Raw genomic sequence first — 22,711 nt, forward strand, 5'->3', positions numbered from 1 at the left:
TAGACTGTCAAAATATTTTCAGGATCCCTGAAGATCTCAGTTTGCATTTCTTTGTTGCACAGAAGAATGTTGATGAGCTTTATGCCTGCATGTCAATATATTCTTCCTTGAGTTCTGCAAAGCACACTAACTCAGCATTAAGCTCTCCTCGCTACAGGCTGGCACACAGCTTTCATGCTGGATCATTCCAGCTGAACTCCCAGAGCTCAGATCAATCACACCTAGTCTCACCACACGTCAGGTTGGATAGTGATGTATATAGTAGGGAACTGGCATGAATGAGATTACCCCAAAGGGATGTGGTACTTGGTGGGGAAGCATAGCCAATATCTTCTTGTACTGCTCAGATGGATCACAAATCACAGACCAAACAGATGTGACTAAGATGTATTTTTCTTTGTGCTCTGTTGTACTAGCAGTGCTGATGTGCACTGAATGCTTAGTCTGAAGGTGAGATTTGTATTACCACATAAAGTATACCAGGTATGGTGGAAGTTTGAAGAGTAAGTGCCACTTAAGAAGAAAAGATTGTCTGCTTAACTAACATGAATCATTTGGCAGGCATCTGTCTTTGCAGTGTGTGCACAAGACCTTAGTCAGAGGATGGTGGAGCACCCTGTGCTCTTGGAGTATACTTCTGTCACTTATGTGTGTGCATAAAGTCAATATTTAGACGTAAAATACTGATTTTTGCCTTTTAGCTAGGAATAGTTCTTGGCATAGGTAGACAGTTTCCTGAAGAATCACAAATAAGGCTGCTGTGACCACTTTTATCCTAGGAAAGGACAATGTATACAAATTGTGATAGTTTGCATAATGAAGTGAACCCTTTCAGAGCATAGGATGGTTGCTGTTGTGAGTCTTACTGTGCTGCTCACTTGGCAAGCTGAGAACAGACCAAGCAAGGCCACACAGACTCCTTTGCAACAACAATACAGAAGCTCATAATTGACACTGTAAGAGCTTCCTGTCCCTTTGCTTATTTGTGTATCTAACTGTGCACAACTAAAACAAAGAGAGGGCCACAGGAAAAGCAACAGACAGGAAAAAGAAGAGTCAATGTAGGAATGCAAAGCATGAAAGACATAAAATTGTTCAGTGCCTAAATGTTCTGCAAATACATAAGAAAAATCTACAAGAGAATGAGAAAAATGATGTCATATTAGGAGATATAAGGAAGGTAGAGATAGAGCTAAGTGGTGTACATGGACTGAGAAAAATGAATTGACAAGACAATGAAACTAGAAATGTCAGAGAGGAGAAGTATGACTGCTGTGGAAGATGTGAGAAAAAGGATGTAATTCACAAAGTGACAAAATGACACAGATGCTCTCTGTGTATGAAAAAGCACATTTCACCCTATTCTTCATGAATTTTGCATTTACTAAACCCATTTGTGCAAGCTGTTCTGTATCCTCACAGCCCTCAGCCCACAGGCTCTTCGTTTGATGCTGTTTTCAATAAACATTTTGGCTGCAGGAGGTGCCACTTAAGGCAGTAAGAGGTCTGTTGGTCATATCTCACATATCTAGCGAAGACTATCAACTTCCTTTAGCATTTCTCCCGAGAACAGTTGGTAGCTCTCCATCTCTAAGAAAGGAAGGGGTAGAGATCTGAAGGCAAAGCTTTGCTGATTATTGTCTTCAATGTGAGACAAGCAAAATAGGAGTTACTGTGAGCCTTATCTAAATGGACCGCTAAAATTGTTGTCAGTGGTGGCTGAATCTTCAAAGGCTGTGGGGACTGCGCTCTACATTTATTGTGTTATGTGACTGATTCAGCTCAACGCTACCATCACTGACAGTGTTTGGTTTCTTTTGTCATGGGATTTCTTAAGTGAATGCTTTAAGATTTATTTTTTGGGTGTAGTGTTTTGATTTCTACCAATACAGAACTCAAATGTACTAAGACCTATGCAGACAAATAGTGAAAACTGATCCCTACAGGCAGGATTGAATAACACCAGTAAATAAACTTAGCAAACATTCTGAAGGCAACTTGATTAAATTAGTAAAAGAACACAGACTATGGCTTAGGTTATCCAATAAATGTCATAGTGCTATCACTTTGCTTTTGGGATTAGAGGCATAGATGTTAATTCTGTTGATATTCTCAAAGGAACATTAAGCTTCTTGTCAGAGATTTTAGAGTTGCTTAGATGTGAGTGAAAGAATATGAAGAAAAGTGTACAACACAGCAAAAGCTGTTATCAACAAGAAGTAATACATTTACTCCACAAAGAAACCACACAGACCTGGGATACGTTTCAACTAATTTCTTGAACTTCTACAAAGCAAGTTTGCAACATAAAAGGTATTTGGGACTGGCTCTTCAAAAAGCTGATCAGAGATGAAAACTCTGCCTTCTCTTTGATAACATCATCAAATATACCTGTAAATGCTGAAAAAAAATGACAATGCATTTTACTTACCCTCATCCTTCCATTTCTTATTGCTGGTCCATCTTCTGCTAACCTCAACACATACAAATCCATTTTGTACTCCCTTCCTCCTCGAATACTAAACCCGAAACCTTTGGCTCCTTTCTCCAAATCAACAGTGAAATAATCAAAGTCCTGTATTGACAAATGCAAAATTAAAGACAATTAACCAGAGGAATGTCACGGTACACATGCAAGAAAACTTTAAGATACAGCCCTTCAAAAGGGACCTTCAAATGATACTTCTGTACTGACAGACACTGGTCATTTCTGAAGGAGACTTTAACAAAAGTAAATGCTTCAGTCCAGCAGTTGCCTAGAGCTCCAACTGCATCCTCAGGATTTTCATGGCACTCAGTGACTGAGTGCAATTTGGCAAGGGAGATAGCAGGCAGTAATCATCACAACTGAAAATCAGTAAGAGTGACATCTGAAATCCCACCAGAACTCAAGATCAGCAGGCTGGACTGCATGGAGTTTAAAAGTGCAGCAATTCTCATCACTTTGTTTAAAACCTGAGCCTTAAGGAGTAGGTGGGAAGTAGGAGATTGGAGTTTAACCCTTTCTGTGTGCTGCAGAGACTGAAATTCATCTTTCTGTTTTTCCTTTGGTAGACTTTACCACAGAGGGGTCTGGGTGGGAACTTGCCCCATTGCTTCTGATCCACTGGCAGACAAGAGTGCAAGACCCATGGGAGCGGGATTAAAACAAGAGCAAGCTTGGGTTCTGTAGCCCAAAAGTTAGACTATTAAACTGGAAATGGTGAGACATTTAGTGTCATGGTCTAGTTGACTGGCTAGGGCTGGGTGCTAGGTTGGACTGGAAGATCTTGGAGGTCTCTTCCAACCTGGTTGATTCTATGAAATAGGCAGTCTAAGCATCTCTCTAGAAGCTAATAAGCATTTTATAGGGTGATTGCATGGGGTTAGGCATTTGATTTAGATACTGAAATGCATAAAATTTCCAGGGCATTCTTTGGATCTTTTTGAAGAATCTGTACATTTTCATTGATTGGTTTTATGTGTCTGGCTTTGAAAATGTGGATATAGAAAGCATCACCATGTGGTGCCAGCACAGTGTCTCTTTAATATTTTTCTGACCTCTATTTTTTTATCTTTTTGTGTAAGGAGCAAGGAAGATTTTTTTTTTTAAGCCTGATCTCAGGCTAAATCCTGAAACCTTCACAGCTGTCAGTACAGTAAATGTTTATCAGCAGAGTCTTGTGCAAGGTAGCATAAGTTCTTCATGAATAGGAATGGTTTTTGGAGTGATTTCCTCTACAGAGAAACAATAACTCAGAGTCAAACTAATAAAAGTATCTTTTTCTTTTGCAATACCATCTTTTTTTTAACCAGTATAGATGATCTCATCCTGCAGACCCTCATGCTTTCTCTTTAGGAGTGCTCTAAGTATTTCAGTTTGTACCTGGGGCTGCCTGTACTCTGACAGAGGGTACTGCCTGGTGTCAGGTGAATGCTGCCTGTAATCTATCAAGGGTGGCTGTCTGTAGTCCAGAGGTGGTGGCTGCTGGTAATCCATCACTGGAGGATGCCTGTAGTCCAGTGGAGGCTGTCGGTAGTCCGTTGAGGACTGCCTGTAGTCTGTAAATGGAGGTTGCCGGATATCAGGTTTCACATCCTGTCTGGCTTTTACTTCAGACCTATAACTGAGAAAAGCAAAGCGACATAGAAAGTGGCAAAACGTTAAGAATTGCATTACATACAATATTCAGGAGTGAAAACTAAGTGCCTGGCTTCAAAACTGCATAAAAAAAGGTTTCACAGAGAAGCAAAACTTTGGAAGGTAGATAGTCAAAACCATCCCAAAGCAGCATTTTTGAAACAGACATTAGCAATTTCCCCTCAGGTCATACTCTGCTATTTTCTACCTCCAGTCAGTGAAATCAGGGACAGGAACAGGGAAAAACATCTTGATTCACGTGGAAACACCCACACTACTCACTGGAATACAATGCACTGAGTTTATAAAGTCCTTTTTACAGAGTTAAAATTCCTGTAAGGTGAATGGAATGGCAGTGCAGACATTTATTGACATGAAACATTATTTTTGTGAGCTTCTTCAGGTTGAAAAAGGAGACACTCTTTGTAAAGACTGCTATCTTTTTCACGTCAGATAGTCTTTGGTATAACATCTGTTAAGATAATGTGTATCCCTATAATACTGTCTGGTTATAAGTCTGTAGCAGTTCATATCAGAAGTTATGCATATCAGAAGTAACACAGGGGGAAAGAAAAACAATTTTGGTAAATGAGGAATTAACAAGAAGCAAAACACAGCTTTAATTGGTTACTCATAAGAGGAACATGAGTCCTAACATTTCAAAGGGATGGGACTTTCTGTAGTACAGTGACTGCTAGTTAATTAACTGACTCAGATGGGAATGAATGGCTGCCTTATCGTATGGAAATGAGAGTACAATGGCATTTCACACTTCAGGGGGAAGGAAGGAGCACTTTGTGCTAGTTTGAAGCAGGGTAGAATGTTTTGGTGAGAAAAAGTAGATCATAGGCTGTGAAAGGAAAACAATGGTGATGTCTGCTCCCCTCACAGTCTTGCTGAAGAAGAAAGGAAAACATTAGATAACACTCTCGTCATTTTTGTCACTCTCTGTTTTGGGCTTCTGACTGAGCTGCATCTCCCTAACCTCACCTGCCACTCACCTTTGCTTCTTAACCTCTTGGCTGAACCTCTATCCTTCCTTAGGACTGGGGTAACGTTGAGAGGGGCAGGGGGAAGGTGCAGGGGTGGTTGAGAGCCCCTCCTGGGGACTCAGGTTTCTGGGAGGGGAGTTGTGTTTCTGTATTACTTTTAACTTGTATATTTCTGTCTATAACTGTATATACTGTAAATATCTGCTTGTATACTGTGCTACCTGCAAATAAATAGCTTCATTTATATTCCCAGAGCTGGCTGAGACTAGTCTGGGCAATTTCTAAAGTGTGGGGGGGGGGCAGGGAACACCCAAACCATCACACACTTCTTACTGCAAACCTCTGCACCTCAGCCACACAACAGGCTCAATGGCTACACAGGAAGTCCTGAACCATTTCAGCAAGGTGACTCTGCAACAGTGGTTTGATTTAGAAGTAACAAAAAAGAAATCACATAATAGAGGCTTTCACACTCTTCTCCTGGTGTCAGAGGAAATAATTTTCCTTATACAAGAAATATGAATTTCAAACTCTGTTCTAATACTAGTTTGGAAGTTTTCATGCAACCAAGTGACCATGTGTGCATGTGCACATGAAGATGTGCAGGCATATATGTACTGTGGTGAGACCTTACCGGAGCACTGTGCCCAGCTCTGGAGCCCCCAACACAGGAAGGACATGGACCTGAGGGAGCAGGTCCCGAGGAGGGCCATGAAAACGATCAGGGGGCTGGAACACCAGGCTGAGGGAGCTGGGGTTCAGCCTGAAGATGAGAAGGCAGATCTAATAGCAGCCTTCCAGTACCTGAAGGGGCCTCCAAGAATGGTGCAGAGGGACTGTTTCTGGAACGCTGGCAAAGGTTGCCTAGAGAGGCAGCTGAGGCCCCATCCCTGGACATACTTGGATATGTCAAGCCTCAAGGTGAGGCTTGACAAGACTCTGAGCAACCTGATCTAGTGGAGTATGTCCCTGCTGACTCTCGTATGGTTGGACTTCAGAGGGCCCTTCCAACCCAAACCATTCTATGACCGTGCAAAGGATTCTGAAATGTGGTTAGTGATTAAAAAAACTCTGAAGAAAATATAAGAACCTTTTTTTTTTTAAAATCCTGTTAACTTAGGTATGAAAAGAGAATCCTGATGATCTAAACATTTCAAAATGTTTCAGCCATATTTCAAAACTTCACTCCTTTATTAATAAAGTTTCAGTAAGATTACAGCAAATCTTCCTACACACTAACTTTAGCTGTCTAACCAGACACCAGAACTGTTTCCCTTTGACTCTTCTAAGAGGATGAAAACAGCCTGCTGCAGTGCTCTTTTAAAGCATGTACATGGCATCTATAAGACCTGCATGCATACATGCAGTCCTCTTACTTTCTTTACTCACTATCATGGTCCTGTAGAAAGAAATGGAGAGCTTTATTAATGCTAGAAGTAAAAATATGAATCAGTATTCCTAAGAATTTTGAATCATAGAGTGGTTTAGGTTGGAAGTGACCTCAAAGATCATCCAGTTCCAACCCCCCCACCATAGGCAGGGACACCTCCCTCTAGAACAGGTCACTCAAGGCCTCATCTAACCTGGCCTTGAACACCTCCAGGGAGGAAGCATCCACAGCCTCCCTGGGCAACCTGTTCCAGTGTCTCACCACTCTCACAGTAAAGAACTTCTTCCTAACATCTAGTTTAAATCTCTCCTCTGCCAGTTTAAACCTATTACCCCTTGTCCTGTCATTACAAGACCTTGTAAATAGTCCCTCCCCAGCCTTCCTGCAGGCCCCCTTCAGATACTGGAAGGTTACTACAAGGTCTCCTCGAAGCCTTCTCTTCTCCAGGCTGAAAAGCCCCAAGTCTTGTAGCCTGTCCTCATAGCAGAGATGCTTCAGCCCTCTGAGCATTTTCGTGGCCCTCCTCTGGACTTGCTCTAAGAGTTCAATGTCCCTCTTGTGCTGGGGGCTCCAGATCTGCACACAGTACTCCAGGTGGGGTCTGATGAGAGCAGAGTAAAGGGGGAGAATCCACTCCCTTGCCCTGCTGGCCATGCTTCTCTTGCTGCAGCCCAGGACACAGTTGCTGTCTGGGCTGCACATGCACACTGCTGGCTCATGTTGAGCTTTTCATCAACCCAGACCCCCAGGTCCTTTTCCTCAGGGCTGCACTCCAGCTGTTCCCCACCCAGCCTGTATTTGTGTTTGGGATTGCACTGACCCAAGTGCAGGACCTTACATTTGGCCCTGTTAAATGTCATGAGGCTGGCCTGGGCCCACCTCTCCAGCCTGTCCAGGTCCCTCTGGATGGCATCCCTGCTATCCTCTAGCAAGTTGACTGTGCCACACAGCTTGGTGTCATCTGCAAACCTGCTGAGGGTGCACTTGATTCTTCTGTCCATGTTGCTGACAAAGAAGTTACACAGCACTGGTCCCAGCACTGACCCCTGAGGGATGCCACTTGTCACTGGTCTCCAGGTGGACATTGTGCCGTTGATCACCACTGTCTGTGTGCAACCATCCAGCCAATTCCTTATCCAGCAGTGATCTACCCATCAAGTCTGTGTTTTTTTCAGTTTGGTGACCAGGATGTCATGTGGGACAGAGCCAAATGCCTTCCTCAGGTCCAGGTAGATGATGTCAGTTCCCTTGTCCACTGTTGCTGTGACTTCATCATAAAAAGCCACTAAGTTTGTCAGGCATGATCTACCCTTGGTGAAAGCACGCTGGTTACCACCAATCACCTCTGCTTTGTTTTCCATTTGCCCTAGCAGAGCTTTCAGGAGAATCTGCTCCAGAGCACAGAGGTGAGACTGACTGGTCTGTAGTTGCCAAGGTCATCCTTTTCCCTTCTTTAGGATGTGTGTTATGTTTGCCCTTTTCCAGTCAGCAGGAACGTCTGACAGTATTTTGATTCTGATATAGAAACAGTTCATGTGTCTACATAAACAAGTTGTAATCCAACATAAAATCTAGTGAACAATGATACTACATAAACCAGCAATACTGGACCTTTCTCTGGAAAAAAAGACCTATCATTAGGCAGGCTCCCAATGTATGCCCACCACTGTATCCCAGAAGGTGATAGTTTTATTTGCTGTTGGAGGCACTGTAGTTTCTGATGAATAAGTGGTGACATGATCAATTATAGCTGATGCTTTTCAGTAGAACTGTAACTGAATGTTTCTGGAGCTCTAATTAATATAGTTTACTGGTCCTCTCTGAAAGTTCCCAGTTCAACAGGCACCTACTATGGATTTATAGCTGTGAGAGCCTTTGGTGGAAGCTTTGCTTTGATCTTGTCAGATACATGCCTTCTAGGAGGTGATCACTTTTGGAAGAAGTATTCAATGAATTTTAAGTGAAATTTACCAAAAGTGACTAATTTAGAGAAGATAATTTTGGATAGGTGAAAAGTGCTACATCTGTTAAGCAAGGAGGATTAGTGGGCATAGGATCTAAATCATAACTGAACTCAAGAGTCCTCAGAAGCCAAAAGTTACAGTCCTGCAACCAGCATCTATTATTTGGGAGCAGCATCTTGCTGAGGTTGTGTCAGTTACTGAAAATTAGCATGAAGACAGTTGTCATAATCAGCATCACTTAAACTGTGCAAAAAAATGAATCCAAAGACTAAATAGTGTTGATTTGAGATCAGAGAAAGTTGTATCATCCCACAGTCTGAGTGGTCTTTTTATATATATATATATTTTATATATATGCAGCTTTTAATACAGCTGGTCACAAAATTTCTATTCTTCTACTGTTTCATTTCCTTCACAGCTAAGTTAGTCAATGCATGTGCATAAACTACTCATGAGAAATTGGCTCCAAAATGCTAAACCAGAGATAAAACCTGTTATAAAAATATCTTCCTGATTCCAAAAATCTAACAGACAAAAATAAATAGATATCACAGTATCACAGTATCATCAGGGTTGGAAGAGACCTCACAGATCATCAAGTCCAACCCTTTACCACAGAGCTCAAGGCTAGACCATGGCACCAAGTGCCACGTCCAATCCTGCCTTGAACAGCCCCAGGGACGGCGACTCCACCACCTCCCCGGGCAGCCCATTCCAGTGTCCAATGACTCTCTCAGTGAAGAACTTTCTCCTCACCTCCAGCCTAAATCTCCCCTGGCGCAGCCTGAGGCTGTGTCCTCTTGTTCTGGTGCTGGCCACCTGAGAGAAGAGAGCAACCTCCCCCTGGCCACAACCACCCCTCAGGTAGTTGTAGACAGCAATAAGGTCACCCCTGAGCCTCCTCTTCTCCAGGCTAAACAATCCCAGCTCCCTCAGCCTCTCCTCGTAGGGCTGTGCTCAAGGCCTCTCACCAGCCTCGTCGCCCTTCTCTGGACACACTCAAGCATCTCAATGTCCCTCCTAAACTGGGGGGCCCAGAACTGAACACAGTACTCAAGGTGTGGTCTAACCAGTGCAGAGTACAGGGGCAGAATGACCTCCCTGCTCCTGCTGGCCACACCATTCCTGATGCAGGCCAGGATGCCACTGGCTCTCTTGGCCACCTGGGCACACTGCTGGCTCATGTTCAGGTGGGTATCAATCAGCACCCCCAGATATGTTAGATAAGGAAACAAAACTCTACCTCCCGATCAGTTATTGATAGACCCACGTTTTGTAAGTTGTGGTGATATGTGACAGTTGTATGTGAGCCATGAAATTATTAGCAAGGACTACCTCAGAGTTGAGTTCCCTGGCAAACACACTCCTGATGGACATTGGTGGGAGGCTGGCTAGCCTCTTATTCATAACAACATGTTTCATACCTGAACAAGATTTACAGATGATCCCAGCATGTACCTGCAAGCTTAATCATGGGGCCATGGCTTGCCAGAGCCCCACAAGTGATAGCCCACAGCTGCTAGAAAAACCACAAAGACCCAGCACAAGGGTATCTCATGCTCCTCACAGGAGGCAGAGGCTGGAGGAGCTGCTCTTACCTGTTTTCGTGCCCCTGCAGCTGGAGGGGCTGTGGAGGTGGTGGCTGGGTGACAGGGCTGTGCTGGGCGACAGGGCTCTGCTGTGCCAGGGGACTCTGCTGGGCCATGGGGCTGTGCTGCTGGGCCATGGGGCTCTGCTTCTCCGAGCTGGGGGCTGAGGCTGGGCTGTTCAGCTCTGCATAATGGGAAGGTGGAGATTAAAGACCTGTCACAGCACAGCATTTAATAAAGGGCAAAGGTAGACAATAATAATTTTTGGTCACACACTACCTCTGAAAATTTATGCTTTGTCACTTTTACTCTCTTAGGCTGTAATTAGATTTTAAGACATCTGAACCCAATGGGCTCCTTTTGCTAGTACGTGGGATGTAAACTCTCAGTTGCTTCTCTAACACCAATTGGCACCTCTATTATTTAAAATCCAACTGAACAAGGCAAATTGCTTCTTTGTTTCATGTTTTCTTTTAAAGACTAGAAATATTCCTACAGCCATAGAACAGTTTGGGTTAGAAGGGACCTTTAAAGGTCATCTCATCCAAATCCTCTGTAATGAGCACGGACACCTTTAACTAGATCAGGTTGCTAGAGACCTGTCCAAGCTGACCTTGACATTTCCAGGGATGGGGCATCTACTATCTCCCTGGGCAACATGTTCTAGTGTTTAACCACTCTCACTGTAAGAAAGCCTGCTCTCATCTTTCTTACAAGCCCCTTTATAAGAAAGGTCACTATAAAGTTTCACCAGGGGCTTTTCTTCTCCAGGCCGAACAACCCCATGTCTTCCAGCCTTTGCTAACAGTAGAGGCGTTTAAGTCCTCTAATAATTTTTGTGACCCTCCTCTGGACCCTCTCCACTAGGTCCATGTCTTTTCTATGCTGAGGGCTCCATTGAGTGATGCAGTATGCCAGGTGACATCTCACCAGAGCACAGCTGAGGGCAGTATCACCTCCCTCAACCTGCTGGCCATGCTGCTTTTGATGCAGTTCAGGATATGGTTTGATTTCTGGGTTGCAAGAACACACTGGTGGCTTGTGTTGAGATTTTCATTCACCAGTGCCCCCAGGTCCTTCTCTTCAGAGTGCCTCTCAATAATATCATACCTCAACCAGGGGTTGCAGTTGCAACACTTTGTGATTGGCCTTGTTGAACTTCATGTGGTTCACACAGACCCATTTCTCAAGCTTGTCTAAGTGCCTCTGGATGGCATCCAGTCCCTTGAGCATGTCATCAAGCTCTGTGCCACACAGCTTGATGTCTGTAAACTTGCTAAAGGTACACTCCATCCAAGTGCCTATGTCACTAATGAAGATATTAAATGGTACTAGTCCCAGTACAAGCCCCTGAGGGCACCATTTGCCACTGATCTCCATCTGGACATTAAGCCATTGGCCATTATGCTCTGGATGTGACCATCCAATCAATTTCTCATTCACCAAAGAGTCCATTTGAGAGAGGAGGAGTTTGTGAGGGACCATATCAAAGGCCTTACAGAACTCCAGACAGATGGCATCCCTAGCTCTTCCCTTGTTCACTGATGTAGTCACTCCATCAAAGAAGGCTACCAGGTTGGTCAGGCACCAACTGAGTTGCTGGCTCTCTCAAACCACCTCCCTTCTTTCCATGTGCCTTAGTATAACTTATAGATATTTGTTTTGCTTTTAGTTTTGTTAAAAAGAATGAATGATTTTGTTGCTTTTGTGACACTTGTCACAAAAGCTAAACCAGTGGTGTGCTTGTGCCAGTTCCTGCTGCCTTTGACTCAACAGAAGTTTCCTGTTGTTTTTTAAATCTTTGGGAACTGTGATCAGTAAACCCAATCTCAGTAAATTCTGACTAAGCAGCTAAACCAATGTTTTATGTCTCTGTATGGTGCCAAATGATCAGGGTTTCACACAGGAACATGGCAGAAAACAAGAATTCTTATTTCCAAACAACACAAAATTCACAGAGAGAGGCTGGGGTAGGAAATATGTCCTCATGGCCTTACTACAAATAAAGGATGCCAGGCTTCCTTCAAGTCTCCCACTGCACTTGGTGGAAGACAAATCTGTCACTGAGCCCAGGTGTGACACACTGATACAATGACATTGCTCATCATTTAACTAGTAAGTAGTGTAAATAAGAGACTGCACTCACGAGATGACAGAGCACTGCAGAAGTCAGTGCTCTTGCACACACTATGTGTTTGCATTCCTGCTTACAACACAATGAGTGAGGCCAGAGTGTGGCATGGTGCAAAGCACCTGGAGGGGACAGGTGTCTGCCTGAGTATCCCTAGCACTGATAGCCCTGCACAGTCCAGATCCTGCCTAGTTTTATATCTGAATCGAGTTTGAATTTGGAATGATTTTTTTTTTGCACGTGAGTTTGTCCTGTGTGACTGAACATTTCTAATGCTTGTCCACTCCTTTAATTTACACTTATAATTATTAAAAAAACCCTGTCTATTAAAAATATTTTCAATTTGTGCTCAGTTGTCAAAAAGCTTGTATATATGCACTTAAAACACTCCTTATGCAGGCATAAGCAATAGTTTTCTGTATAATTATTGTAGTCAAAGCTTTAATTGCCCATTTTGCATCTGTGAGGCTCTTTTGTATTGCAGTTTCAGAGCTGAAGATTTGGAATATTGTCCCTCATTTCTACACTGCTTTCATAACTATAGATGAACTAGTCAAATCATAAGCTGCTTCTAAAACTGCTTTGCATTTATATGGTATTTTTCACCTGAAAGTACATTACAGAGGTATTAGATTTTTTCCCCTAATACTATAAGCTGGGAAGCTAATATCAAATGAGGTATCCAGTGTCACACAGTCACATAGGGAAGCCGTGCCTTGGGCACAGATCATTTCTCACCACTGGCACCCAAGAACATCTTGTGGCACTGCATCTCTACTTTCTTTCTAATTTAAGTTACCCATCTCCAACACTGAACTGCTAGCAATTTGCTAATACAAACTAAGCTGCATTATCCATAATTACCTAAATAAGATGCCTGGTCTGCATACAGAGTGCTACTTATTTGTAGATGCTTGCAAACCTGACCTCCAGTGATTATACAGCAGCTCTTTGGTGTGAATTCTGAACTTGTGTTTTTTCCATTAGTGAATTCATTTAACAAAGTAGGTAAGTTCTGCCAGCTGTGTGTGTCCAGTGTCAGACTATTTCTTTGTCCTGTTGCTGGATGCAGCAGCAGAAGGTGAAGGTCATTTCACTGGAGCACAGATCATTAAGTAATTACTTTACTTGCTGTGTGACATTCATAGCTCTAATGGTATTTGTTGCTGAGATATAAAGCCAGTCTCATTAACATGGTGCAATTCATACCCCAGTACAGCACATTGCTAAGGTGAAAAAAAGCCTTGAAATCAACCCCAAAACCCAAGAAACTGACATCAAAAGATCTTCACTGATTAGCTGTAGTGTAATGACCAGAATAATGAGTCTGTCTTGTTATCCTCACCCTACAAATGAAACACTCTAGGGTTCCATTCTTTCCCATCTTGTGCATTTATAGTGATATATGTGGAGGAAACTACTGAACTCTTTCTTTACATCACTTTTTGTCACAGGTAGTTAGTTGGTAGCTGAACATGCCTGGTTATAGCCATTACAGTCTCTCTGACAAACTCTGATTTGGTTTATAGCAGGATATAAAGGAACAAACTCAAAACCTGGCTGTCTTGTAGGGGCTTTTGCACGTAGAAGATAAGTCTTGTGAAAGACATTAACCTGACTCTCTGATACTTAGCTTTCTCTCAGGTTTCTCTGGATTTGCTTTAAAAATCCTTTTCAGAACTAGAAACCTTTTCAAGAGTCCAGATATTATCTGTGCTGGTTCTAAGGCTGTAATTTTGGCGTGCTGTATGTTACAGCTGAGAAAGCCAAACAAAAGATGTTCTTTCAAGCGGTGACATAACTCAAGCTAATTGGAGGCTACTTAAAATTTTCTTCCTGCTTTTAAGGGCCATTTACTTACCCTCCTGAGGAATGATGCGAAGCGTTACACTGAGACCAGCATCTTTAATTAGCTTCACAATATCTGCATGAGGCATGTTGATAATAGACTGGCCATTCACAGCTAAGATCCGGTCTCCAACTTTGAGTTTTGCACAGCGATCCGCAGGACTTCCATCAATTATCCGCCCTATTTTATGGGGTACAGCTAGACGAGGAACAATAGTCACAGTTAAAACAGGCTGGAACAAGTGGCAATGTTCACAAGAGAAAGAAAATGAGTTCATTTAGAGGGAAGTTCTAGAGAAATGAAAACTCAGGTTGTGTATAAACCTATGAGAATATTGATCCTTACATAATGCTATTTAGAGTCATAGAACCATAGAATGGTTTGGGTTGGAAGGGACCGCCAAAGGTCGTCTAGTTCAACCCCCCTGCAGTCAGCAGGAATGTCCTCAACTAGATCAGGCTGCTCAGAGCCTTGTCAAACCTCACCTTGAATATCTCCAGGGATGGGACCTCAGCTACCTCCCTGGGCAACCTGATCCAATCCTGTGCAACCAGCATTCACCCAGCACAGATTTCCCTAAAAATTCTGAGTCCAGATGTGCACATATACATGGCATATGCATAAGGAGTCTAAAATCAGGCTGTGCTTCAACTACTTTCCAAATTTGGCATACAAGTATTACAAGGGGTGTGGTGAGTAGGCTGAGAGAAGTTCTTCCTCTCCTCTCTGCCCTGGTGAGGCCACATCTGGAATATTGTGTCAAATTCTGGGCCACTCAGCTCAAGAAGGACCTCAGGAAACTGCTTGAAAGCGCCCAGCACAGAGCCACAAAGAGGATGATGGGAGTGGAACATCTTTCTGACGAAAGCCTGAGGGAGCTGGGTCTCTTTAGCTTGGAGAAGAGGAGCCTGAGGGGTGATCTCATTAATCACAGTATCACAGTATCACAGTATTATCAGGGTTGGAAGAGACCTCACAGATCATCAGGTCCAACCCTTTACCACAGAGCTCAAGGCTAGACCATGGCACCAAGTGCCACGTCCAATGTTTATGTTTATGTTTATATAATGTTTATGAAGATGAAGGGTAGTGTCAGGAAGACAGACCCAGGCTCTGCTCAGTGACGTCCAATGATAGGACAAGGGCAAACAGGTGCAAGGTAGAACAGAGGAGGTTCCATGCCAGCACACTGTGCTGGCAGAGCCCTGGAGCAGGTTACCCAGAGAGGTTGTGGAGTCTCCATCTCTAAAGACCTGGCTGGACGCATTTCCATGTGATTGACTCTAGGTAATCCTACTCTGGAAGGGGAGTTGGACTGGACAATTTTTCAAGTTCCCTTCCAACCCCTAACATTCAGTGAGTCTGTGATCAGAAGAACAATTAGGCATCAGAACATTTTCACAACAAAGAGTAGTCATAAATTGCCTCCTACCTCCTAGTTTATAGCACTTCTTTTTTTTTCCTATGCTGCAATAAAGGCATTACGAAGAAGATTGATTCTAAATACAAATTGATATTATTATTATTATTGAAAATGCCCAGGGTTCACTAAATTGTTCTCCTCCTCCATTGATAAATAGAAACTATACTGCAGATTTACTGAGTTGTGCAGCTTTCTAATTAGACATATGACAGCATGAATTTATAGTTAATTATCAGTGCATAAATATATCACTACATCAGACAGATGCCTCCCAATTTTCAAAGTACTATAGATCAGCTTTGCCTATCCCCTTTGCTTTTCTTTGTGATTCTCCACCTTTCTCTGTCTTACATCCATTCTCTTGTCCTGTCCTTTCACAGTATCACAGTATCACACAGTATCACCAAGGTTGGAAGAGACCTCACAGATCATCAAGTCCAACCCTTTACCACAGAGCTCAAGGCTAGACCGTGGCACCAAGTGCCACGTCCAATCTTGCCTTGAACAGCCCCAGGGACGGCGACTCCACCACCTCCCCGGGCAGCCCATTCCAGTGTCCAATGACTCTCTCAGTGAAGAACTTTCTCCTCACCTCAAGCCTAAATTTCCCCTGGCACAGCCTGAGGCTGTGTCCTCTTGTTCTGGTGCTGGCCACCTGAGAGAAGAGAGCAACCTCCTCCTGGCCACAACCACCCCTCAGGTAGTTGTAGACAGCAATAAGGTCACCCCTGAGCCTCCTCTTCTCCAGGCTAAACAATCCCAGCTCCCTCAGCCTCTCCTCGTAGGGCTGTGCTCAAGGTCTCTCACCAGCCTCGTTGCCCTTCTCTGGACACGCTCAAGCATCTCAATGTCCCTCCTAAACTGGGGGGCCCAGAACTGAACACAGTACTCAAGGTGTGGTCTAACCAGTGCAGAGTACAAGGGCAGAATGACCTCCCTGCTCCTGCTGACCACACTATTCCTGATGCAGGCCAGGATGCCACTGGCTCTCTTGGCCACCTGGGCACACTGCTGGCTCATGTTCAGGCGGGTATCAATCAGCACCCCCAGATCCCTCTCTGTTTGGCTGCTCTCCAGCCACTCCCACCCCAGCCTTTTCTACTGAATTTTAAAATTTTACTCCTGATATTCCCCCCAGTGTTTCTTCCCCATTATTCTCTCTTTTTTTAAACTAAATTCATACATTATCCTGGACTCCCCTTTTCTCTCTCTCTAGGCTCCCTGAAAATCATGCTGGTTTTCATTCACAATTAGATTTGACTATACATTCTATTAATATCCTTGTGGTATCTGAGTGTGCCTCACCAATCCAACACTTCAGTCTTGGCAAACTTAGCAGAAAGCTGTTCAGCCTCACAATCCACCTGCAGCTGGAGCTTAAAAATAGTGGTGCTTCTCTTTTTTAAAGAAACTAACATTCTCATATCTAAAGAGCACTTGGAAAAGGTGAAAGAAAAGATTAATTAATCTTTTTTTTTGCCTAAAAAGAAAAAAATCTAGGCTATCAATGCTCATATAAAACAAAGCCCCAACAGCAGATGTGATCAGAATACTCCATCACTGAAGAACAAATTTCTCAGCCCTCTGATAACTATTCCCTAAAGGTGATGGTGACAAACAGATGGCACATCCCATGCAAAGTCACAACACACATACCTCTAAGTAACTTTTATTTCTAGTATGGACACAAGTGTTGTTTACAGTGTTAAAAATTAACTTTCTGAGAGCTAAAAATATAAATGAGCACTCTGAAGTGCAAGCCATAATCAAACTGCACATTTGTGTACCACCATAATTCAGACAAGAACACAAATTAAATTATGGCCTCAGTCATACTGATGTAACAAAGGTATCATAGAAGGGCTTAGGTTGGAAGGGACCTCAGAGATCATCTACTTCAACCTCCCTGCCATGGGCAGGGACATCTCTCAACTACACTCAACCTGTCCATGAACATCCCCAGGGAGGAGGCATCCACAGCCTCTCTGGGCAACCTCTTGCAGTACTCCACCCTTGTACTGAAGAACTTCTTAAGATCCAGTTTGAACCTACTCTCCCTCAGCTTCAAATCATTCCCCCTTGCCCTATTGCTAGATGACTTTAACGCAAAGTCCCTCTCCAGCCTTCCTGTAGGATCCCTTCAGGTACTGGAAGGCAGCTCTAAGGTCCCCCTGGAGTCTTCTCTTCTCTAGGCTGAAGAACCCCAGTTCCCTCATCCTATCTACATAGCACAGGTGGTTTGACCCTCGGATCATCTTTGTGGCCTTCATCTGGACTACCCAACAGCTCTGTGTCCTTCATAAATGTCTTTCTGCTTAGGAAATGAGCACCTAATGTCCAAATCTTTCAGTGTTTTCAGGTACACTAAATTTGACAAAACCCACTTTGCACTAAAGTCATGTTTATTTTGCCCTCGGTGCAGATGTGGAACTGTCACCTAAACATGCCAGGAAGCAAACAAGTTAAAGAGTAAGTTGACACTGCAACAATTTCCATTCACACACAGCCTTTCACATCAATTCTTAAATCACCAACAAGAATCACTTAAGCTAAGGCTTTCTAGTATACCTAAGAAAATATGTCTGAAATTACCATGTCTGTCCTCAATATCAGAGCAAGAAATTTAGTAGGAAGAAGGAGGGGAAGCATTATGACCAGGTTGCCATAGTCAAACTTCCTATGCTTGTAATTTCTAACTGAAAAGAAGATGCTTTTACTAGCCCAAATAATTAAGTAGAGACATAATTCAACAGTGAAGGGAGTGGGTGGGGAATCCTATTCCTTTGCCAGAACAATTTTTGCTGGACTTCTTGCACCTGACAAGTGAACAGAGCAGATGTCTCCATGCTTGAGATGTCTGCTAAAATCAAAGCTGGGGGTAGGAGAGCAACGAGAGTCTGATTCTGCTGCAAAACCTGGGAAAGGGAAAGAAGGAAGCAAGAATAGAAACTTTGTATTAATTTTTCCTTTCTTTTCAACCTTTACCTTCCCAATACATTTATCTACTCTAAGTGTTTTGGCACCACTGCACTCTGTCCTGTCATGCTATGAAAGCATCCACAGTAGGTGACCTTCAGAAGAAAGCTTGTGTCTGTCAAAGTATCTGTTCAATTGATGTTTGGGTTTTGAGGATTTAAAGCTCCTTTGCTGAGGTTGTACTGGTGCAATGCCTTGTCATACGATCTTGCTGCAGAGGGGAGTGTTGAAAGCTCATGCAGAAGGAACCTGGATGTCTATCAGATTCTGTAAAGGACACCACTGGCATGCAGCTGTACCAGGGCTTTCTGGGCAAACTCAATTAATTCCTAACAAAACTCATACCACTCCATGCAAGCTGATTTTTGTGCATTACCAGATAATAAAGAGTAGAAATTAATCTCCTGGGTTCTCTCTCTGTAATATCCTAAGTTTCCAGTCTCTACTTGCTCTCCTCAGTGGAGCTCTACCTGAGTCTCCACATAATCCACAATATCCTGGCCACGGTGGTCCTGGCTGCTGCCTTGGGAGGGGAGGATTTAATTAAGGATTTCTTGTCAAGCATGGCTTCTTCTAAGGGATGTACATTATCTGATGTGCAGGTTGTTCATGAAAATGAAGAGTCTGTGATGGTGAAATACTGACTGGGAAGGGGTAAGAAGGAGCTCCCCTCAGAGGAAATTAATGAGGTAAAATCTAAGAATAAAGGTAGAAATGAACTCTGAATTTCTGTAATGGAGAATTTTTATCATTCAGAGAGGTCATCTAAAACAAGAGATGAAGAACTGTCAGTACTGAGTGGGTTGAGTGAAATGGCAGAGCAGATCTCAGGGAAAGAAATGCAAGATGATGCACGTGGGGAAGAAATAACTCTGTCCAAGCTCAAGCAGAGGTGAGCTCTATATTGATTACTACCATTCAAGAAACCTTGACATGTGTGCTTACTTCTCTAAAAGCAAACTCAGTAGAACAGAAAATTGAATTTTAAGAGTCAGGAAAAGAATAGCAAAGGAATCAAACTCATTTGTTACTATTGTGCATCTAAAGTCTGGGTATTACTGATAGTTTCAGCATCATAGAGTCACAGAATGGCTTAAGGTGGAAGCGATCTTATAAATCACCTACTCCAACCTCCCCACCACGGGCAGAAACATCTCTCAATTAGAATGAGCTGCTCAAAGCCTCAGACTTGGCTGCTCAAGGCTCATCTCAAACCCCATTACACTGTACTAGCAAAAATTCAGAGCAAGACAACACGGCAGTCAGAAGCAGAAAACAGACTGCCAAAAGGAGTAGTCTATGAACTTGCTATCCACAGCTTGGAGAAGAGAAGTTGGGGCAGCATTCTGGAGGGCCAGAAAAATGAATGGATTCAAAGGTGAAGGCGGCAAATTCATACAGGTGGATCCACTGCTGATTAAATCAGAAAGTCACAGCTGTGAAGGACTTTTGAAGGTATCCAAATGTTCTGCTGCATGTTTTATTAACAAGTCATGACTTCAGGGAGATCTGAATCCTGACAGCACCAAAACTTCTAAGATACTTGAAGCCATCAACCTCTCCCCCTGAATCTCCTTCAGATACTCCCAACATTTGTGTCAACTGTGCAATAATCAGCTCTAAGCTTATTCTCCAAAGAAAACTTAAAAGAATTAAGAGACAAAAATGATCTGAAAGAAACCTTTGCATTTAGAAAGCGATTAAGGTTTGCTTTCAAAAATTACTGATAACTACAAATTCACACTTATCTTCTATTTGACAAAATCACCCACTTTTGCTCCTCATGGACAAATTAACACCATTCCCACATCTTCATAACAAAAAAGAAGAAGAAACACCTGAGGGCATATAAGCCCTCAGACATGTGCTGCTTCTAACACTGTGTTCATCTATCAGCGCCTTGGTTTTTGGAAATAAAAATGTTTTCTCCTCACTTGGGAGACCCATATGCTAGAAACAGCTGATTCTAGGAGGATGTTACCAACACATAATATTTGTGTGGTTTACATCAAGAATTTTGTTAATATCTGTTTAGCACGTTGAGATATAACTGTTGAGATGGGGTTTTGTAGAATGCAACTTCCCTGTTTTTTTTTTCCCCTCTATATTAGCTAAACATCAAAAATGATCAGTTAAGGGGAAAAAAATCCCTCTATCAAACCCTTTGGCAGCTAATTTTTTGCAGTCTTCTCTAATGTTCACAGATACAGACAAGCAAACTGAATAAATGAACCTTCCTGAGACAGCTGTCCTCTTCAGTGTTATACAGCTGATCACATGAATATGTATCATACCCTCAGTTCTCAGAAGGTGCAACCAACAGGCTCCAGCAGATCAGGTTTTAATTGGGAGAATAAATTAAATGTAAACATCTGTAATTTCATTGCTACTGAGTACTCTAAAATTTGGGAAGCTCAAGGATGGTGGATTTTCTATCAGTACTCCTATCTGAATCAAAATAAAATATTTCCCTAAAATCCATCAGCTATTCTATGTGACACTCATTTTGGAAAGAGAAATCTGTGGCATGCTGCATAGTTGCAGGAGACATGACTGGCTGATGAGCCTGTGGCCTGAAAAATCCCCTTGTGTGCTGCTATGTAGCATACTCATTTGCATAGCACAGGTGTAAGAAGCTAGGTGGAAAGACAGCACAGACCTTAGAAATCTGAAGACCTAAGGAAATAATTCAACTTAGGTTTCCCATGGAAGCAAAATGGGTTCTGTGGAACCATGTGGCCAAGAGAGCCAGTGGCATCCTGGCCTGCATCAGGAATGGTGTGGTCAGCAGGAGCAGGGAGGTCATTCTGCCCCTGTACTCTGCACTGGTTAGACCACACCTTGAGTATTGTGTTCAGTTCTGGGCCCCCCAGTTTAGGAGGGACATTGAGATGCTTGAGCGTGTCCAGAGAAGGGCGACGAGGCTGGTGAGAGGCCTTGAGCACAAGCCCTATGAGGAGAGGCTGAGGGAGCTGGGATTGGTTAGCCTGGAGAGGAGGAGGCTCAGGGGTGACCTTATTGCTGTCTACAACTACCTGAGGGGTGGTTGTGGCCAGGAGGAGGTTGCTCTCTTCTCTCAGGTGGCCAGCACCAGAACAAGAGGACACAGCCTCAGGCTGTGCCAGGGGAAATTTAGGCTCGAGGTGAGGAGAAAGTTCTTCCCTGAGAGAGTCATTGGACACTGGAATGGGCTGCCCTGGGAGGTGGTGGAGTCGCCGTCCCTGGGGCTGTTCAAGGCAAGGTTGGACGTGGCACTTGGTGCCATGGTCTAGCCTTGAGCTCTGTGGTAAAGGGTTGGACTTGATGATCTGTGAGGTCTCTTCCAACCCTAATGATACTGGGATACTGTGATACTAGAAAACCCTTGATTCCCTTTCCAGGTTTGTGCTATAAAACCTTGCAGTCTGTTCTTTGAAAACACAAGAGCAAGACCACCAAGTCCAAATGACACAGGAACTCTTTGGAGGACAGAAGTTATCTAAAGAGAGGAGTGACGTGGTTAAGATCTTCTGCACTTTATTCTTAACAAAAATAATAAATCCACTAGTCAGCATTTAGTGCCTGCAAACTGCAGCAGTATGTTTTCAGTGATAGTCAAAATGTCTTTAACTTCTTCAGGTTACTTCACTGTTATTAATTGCCTATATTGATTTGAAAAACTAAACCACGTAAAAAGTGCTTTTAGCTCCAAATTATACAATAAGTTAAGCAAACTTAGAAAATGTATTTTTGTAGCTGAAGATGCAGAAGAACAGCTCAAATCTGAATAACAAAGCTAGGCAGAAAAAAGAAGCCAGATTCTTTGCCCTTAAGTTGCAAGTATCCACAGGTGGGTGATGTAGGTGTACTTCCACTGCTCTGTTCCAAAGATCTCTGGGGCAGTGCAAGAAGACTTCCTAACATCCAAAGCCCTGCCTTTAGAATTTGAAAGCTGGTCAGAGAAAATGGTGTCCTCAGGCACCACCTTACCAAGGAAGAAGCATGGATGAAGTTGCAGCACAACTAACTGTCTCGGAGCAGAGAGTTACCATTGATCAATAAACTGCTCTTCATCTCTAAACTGCACTAAGAGACTCTGGAATTGAATGGCACTTATTTCAGAACACTGTTCCCTGCAGTCAGCAGAGGCTTATCTTGGAGTTATGATTTTAAATTAAGAATGCACATTTTGTGAACTGAGAGAAACCTCTTTCATGAGACTCTGTTTTATCATGAATGAAAATCCAGAAGTCACTGACATATGCATTGGGTAAACATGAGGAGGATTTATACAAGCA

General features: G+C 43.1%; 1 protein-coding gene across 1 annotated transcript in view; it reads right to left on the reverse strand.

The window, feature by feature from the left end:
- MAGI2 (membrane associated guanylate kinase, WW and PDZ domain containing 2) overlaps nucleotides 1-22,711 on the reverse strand; it is a 760,890-nt gene that overhangs the window by 34,391 nt on the left and 703,788 nt on the right. Inside the window, 4 exon segments of the mRNA XM_064142561.1 lie at nucleotides 2,432-2,575; nucleotides 3,866-4,106; nucleotides 10,065-10,239; nucleotides 14,048-14,233. Coding sequence (XP_063998631.1) covers nucleotides 2,432-2,575; nucleotides 3,866-4,106; nucleotides 10,065-10,239; nucleotides 14,048-14,233 — 746 coding nt within the window.

The sequence above is a fragment of the Pogoniulus pusillus genome, chromosome 4, assembly GCF_015220805.1.
Source record: "Pogoniulus pusillus isolate bPogPus1 chromosome 4, bPogPus1.pri, whole genome shotgun sequence".
In the NCBI taxonomy this organism is placed as follows: Eukaryota; Metazoa; Chordata; class Aves; order Piciformes; family Lybiidae; genus Pogoniulus; species Pogoniulus pusillus.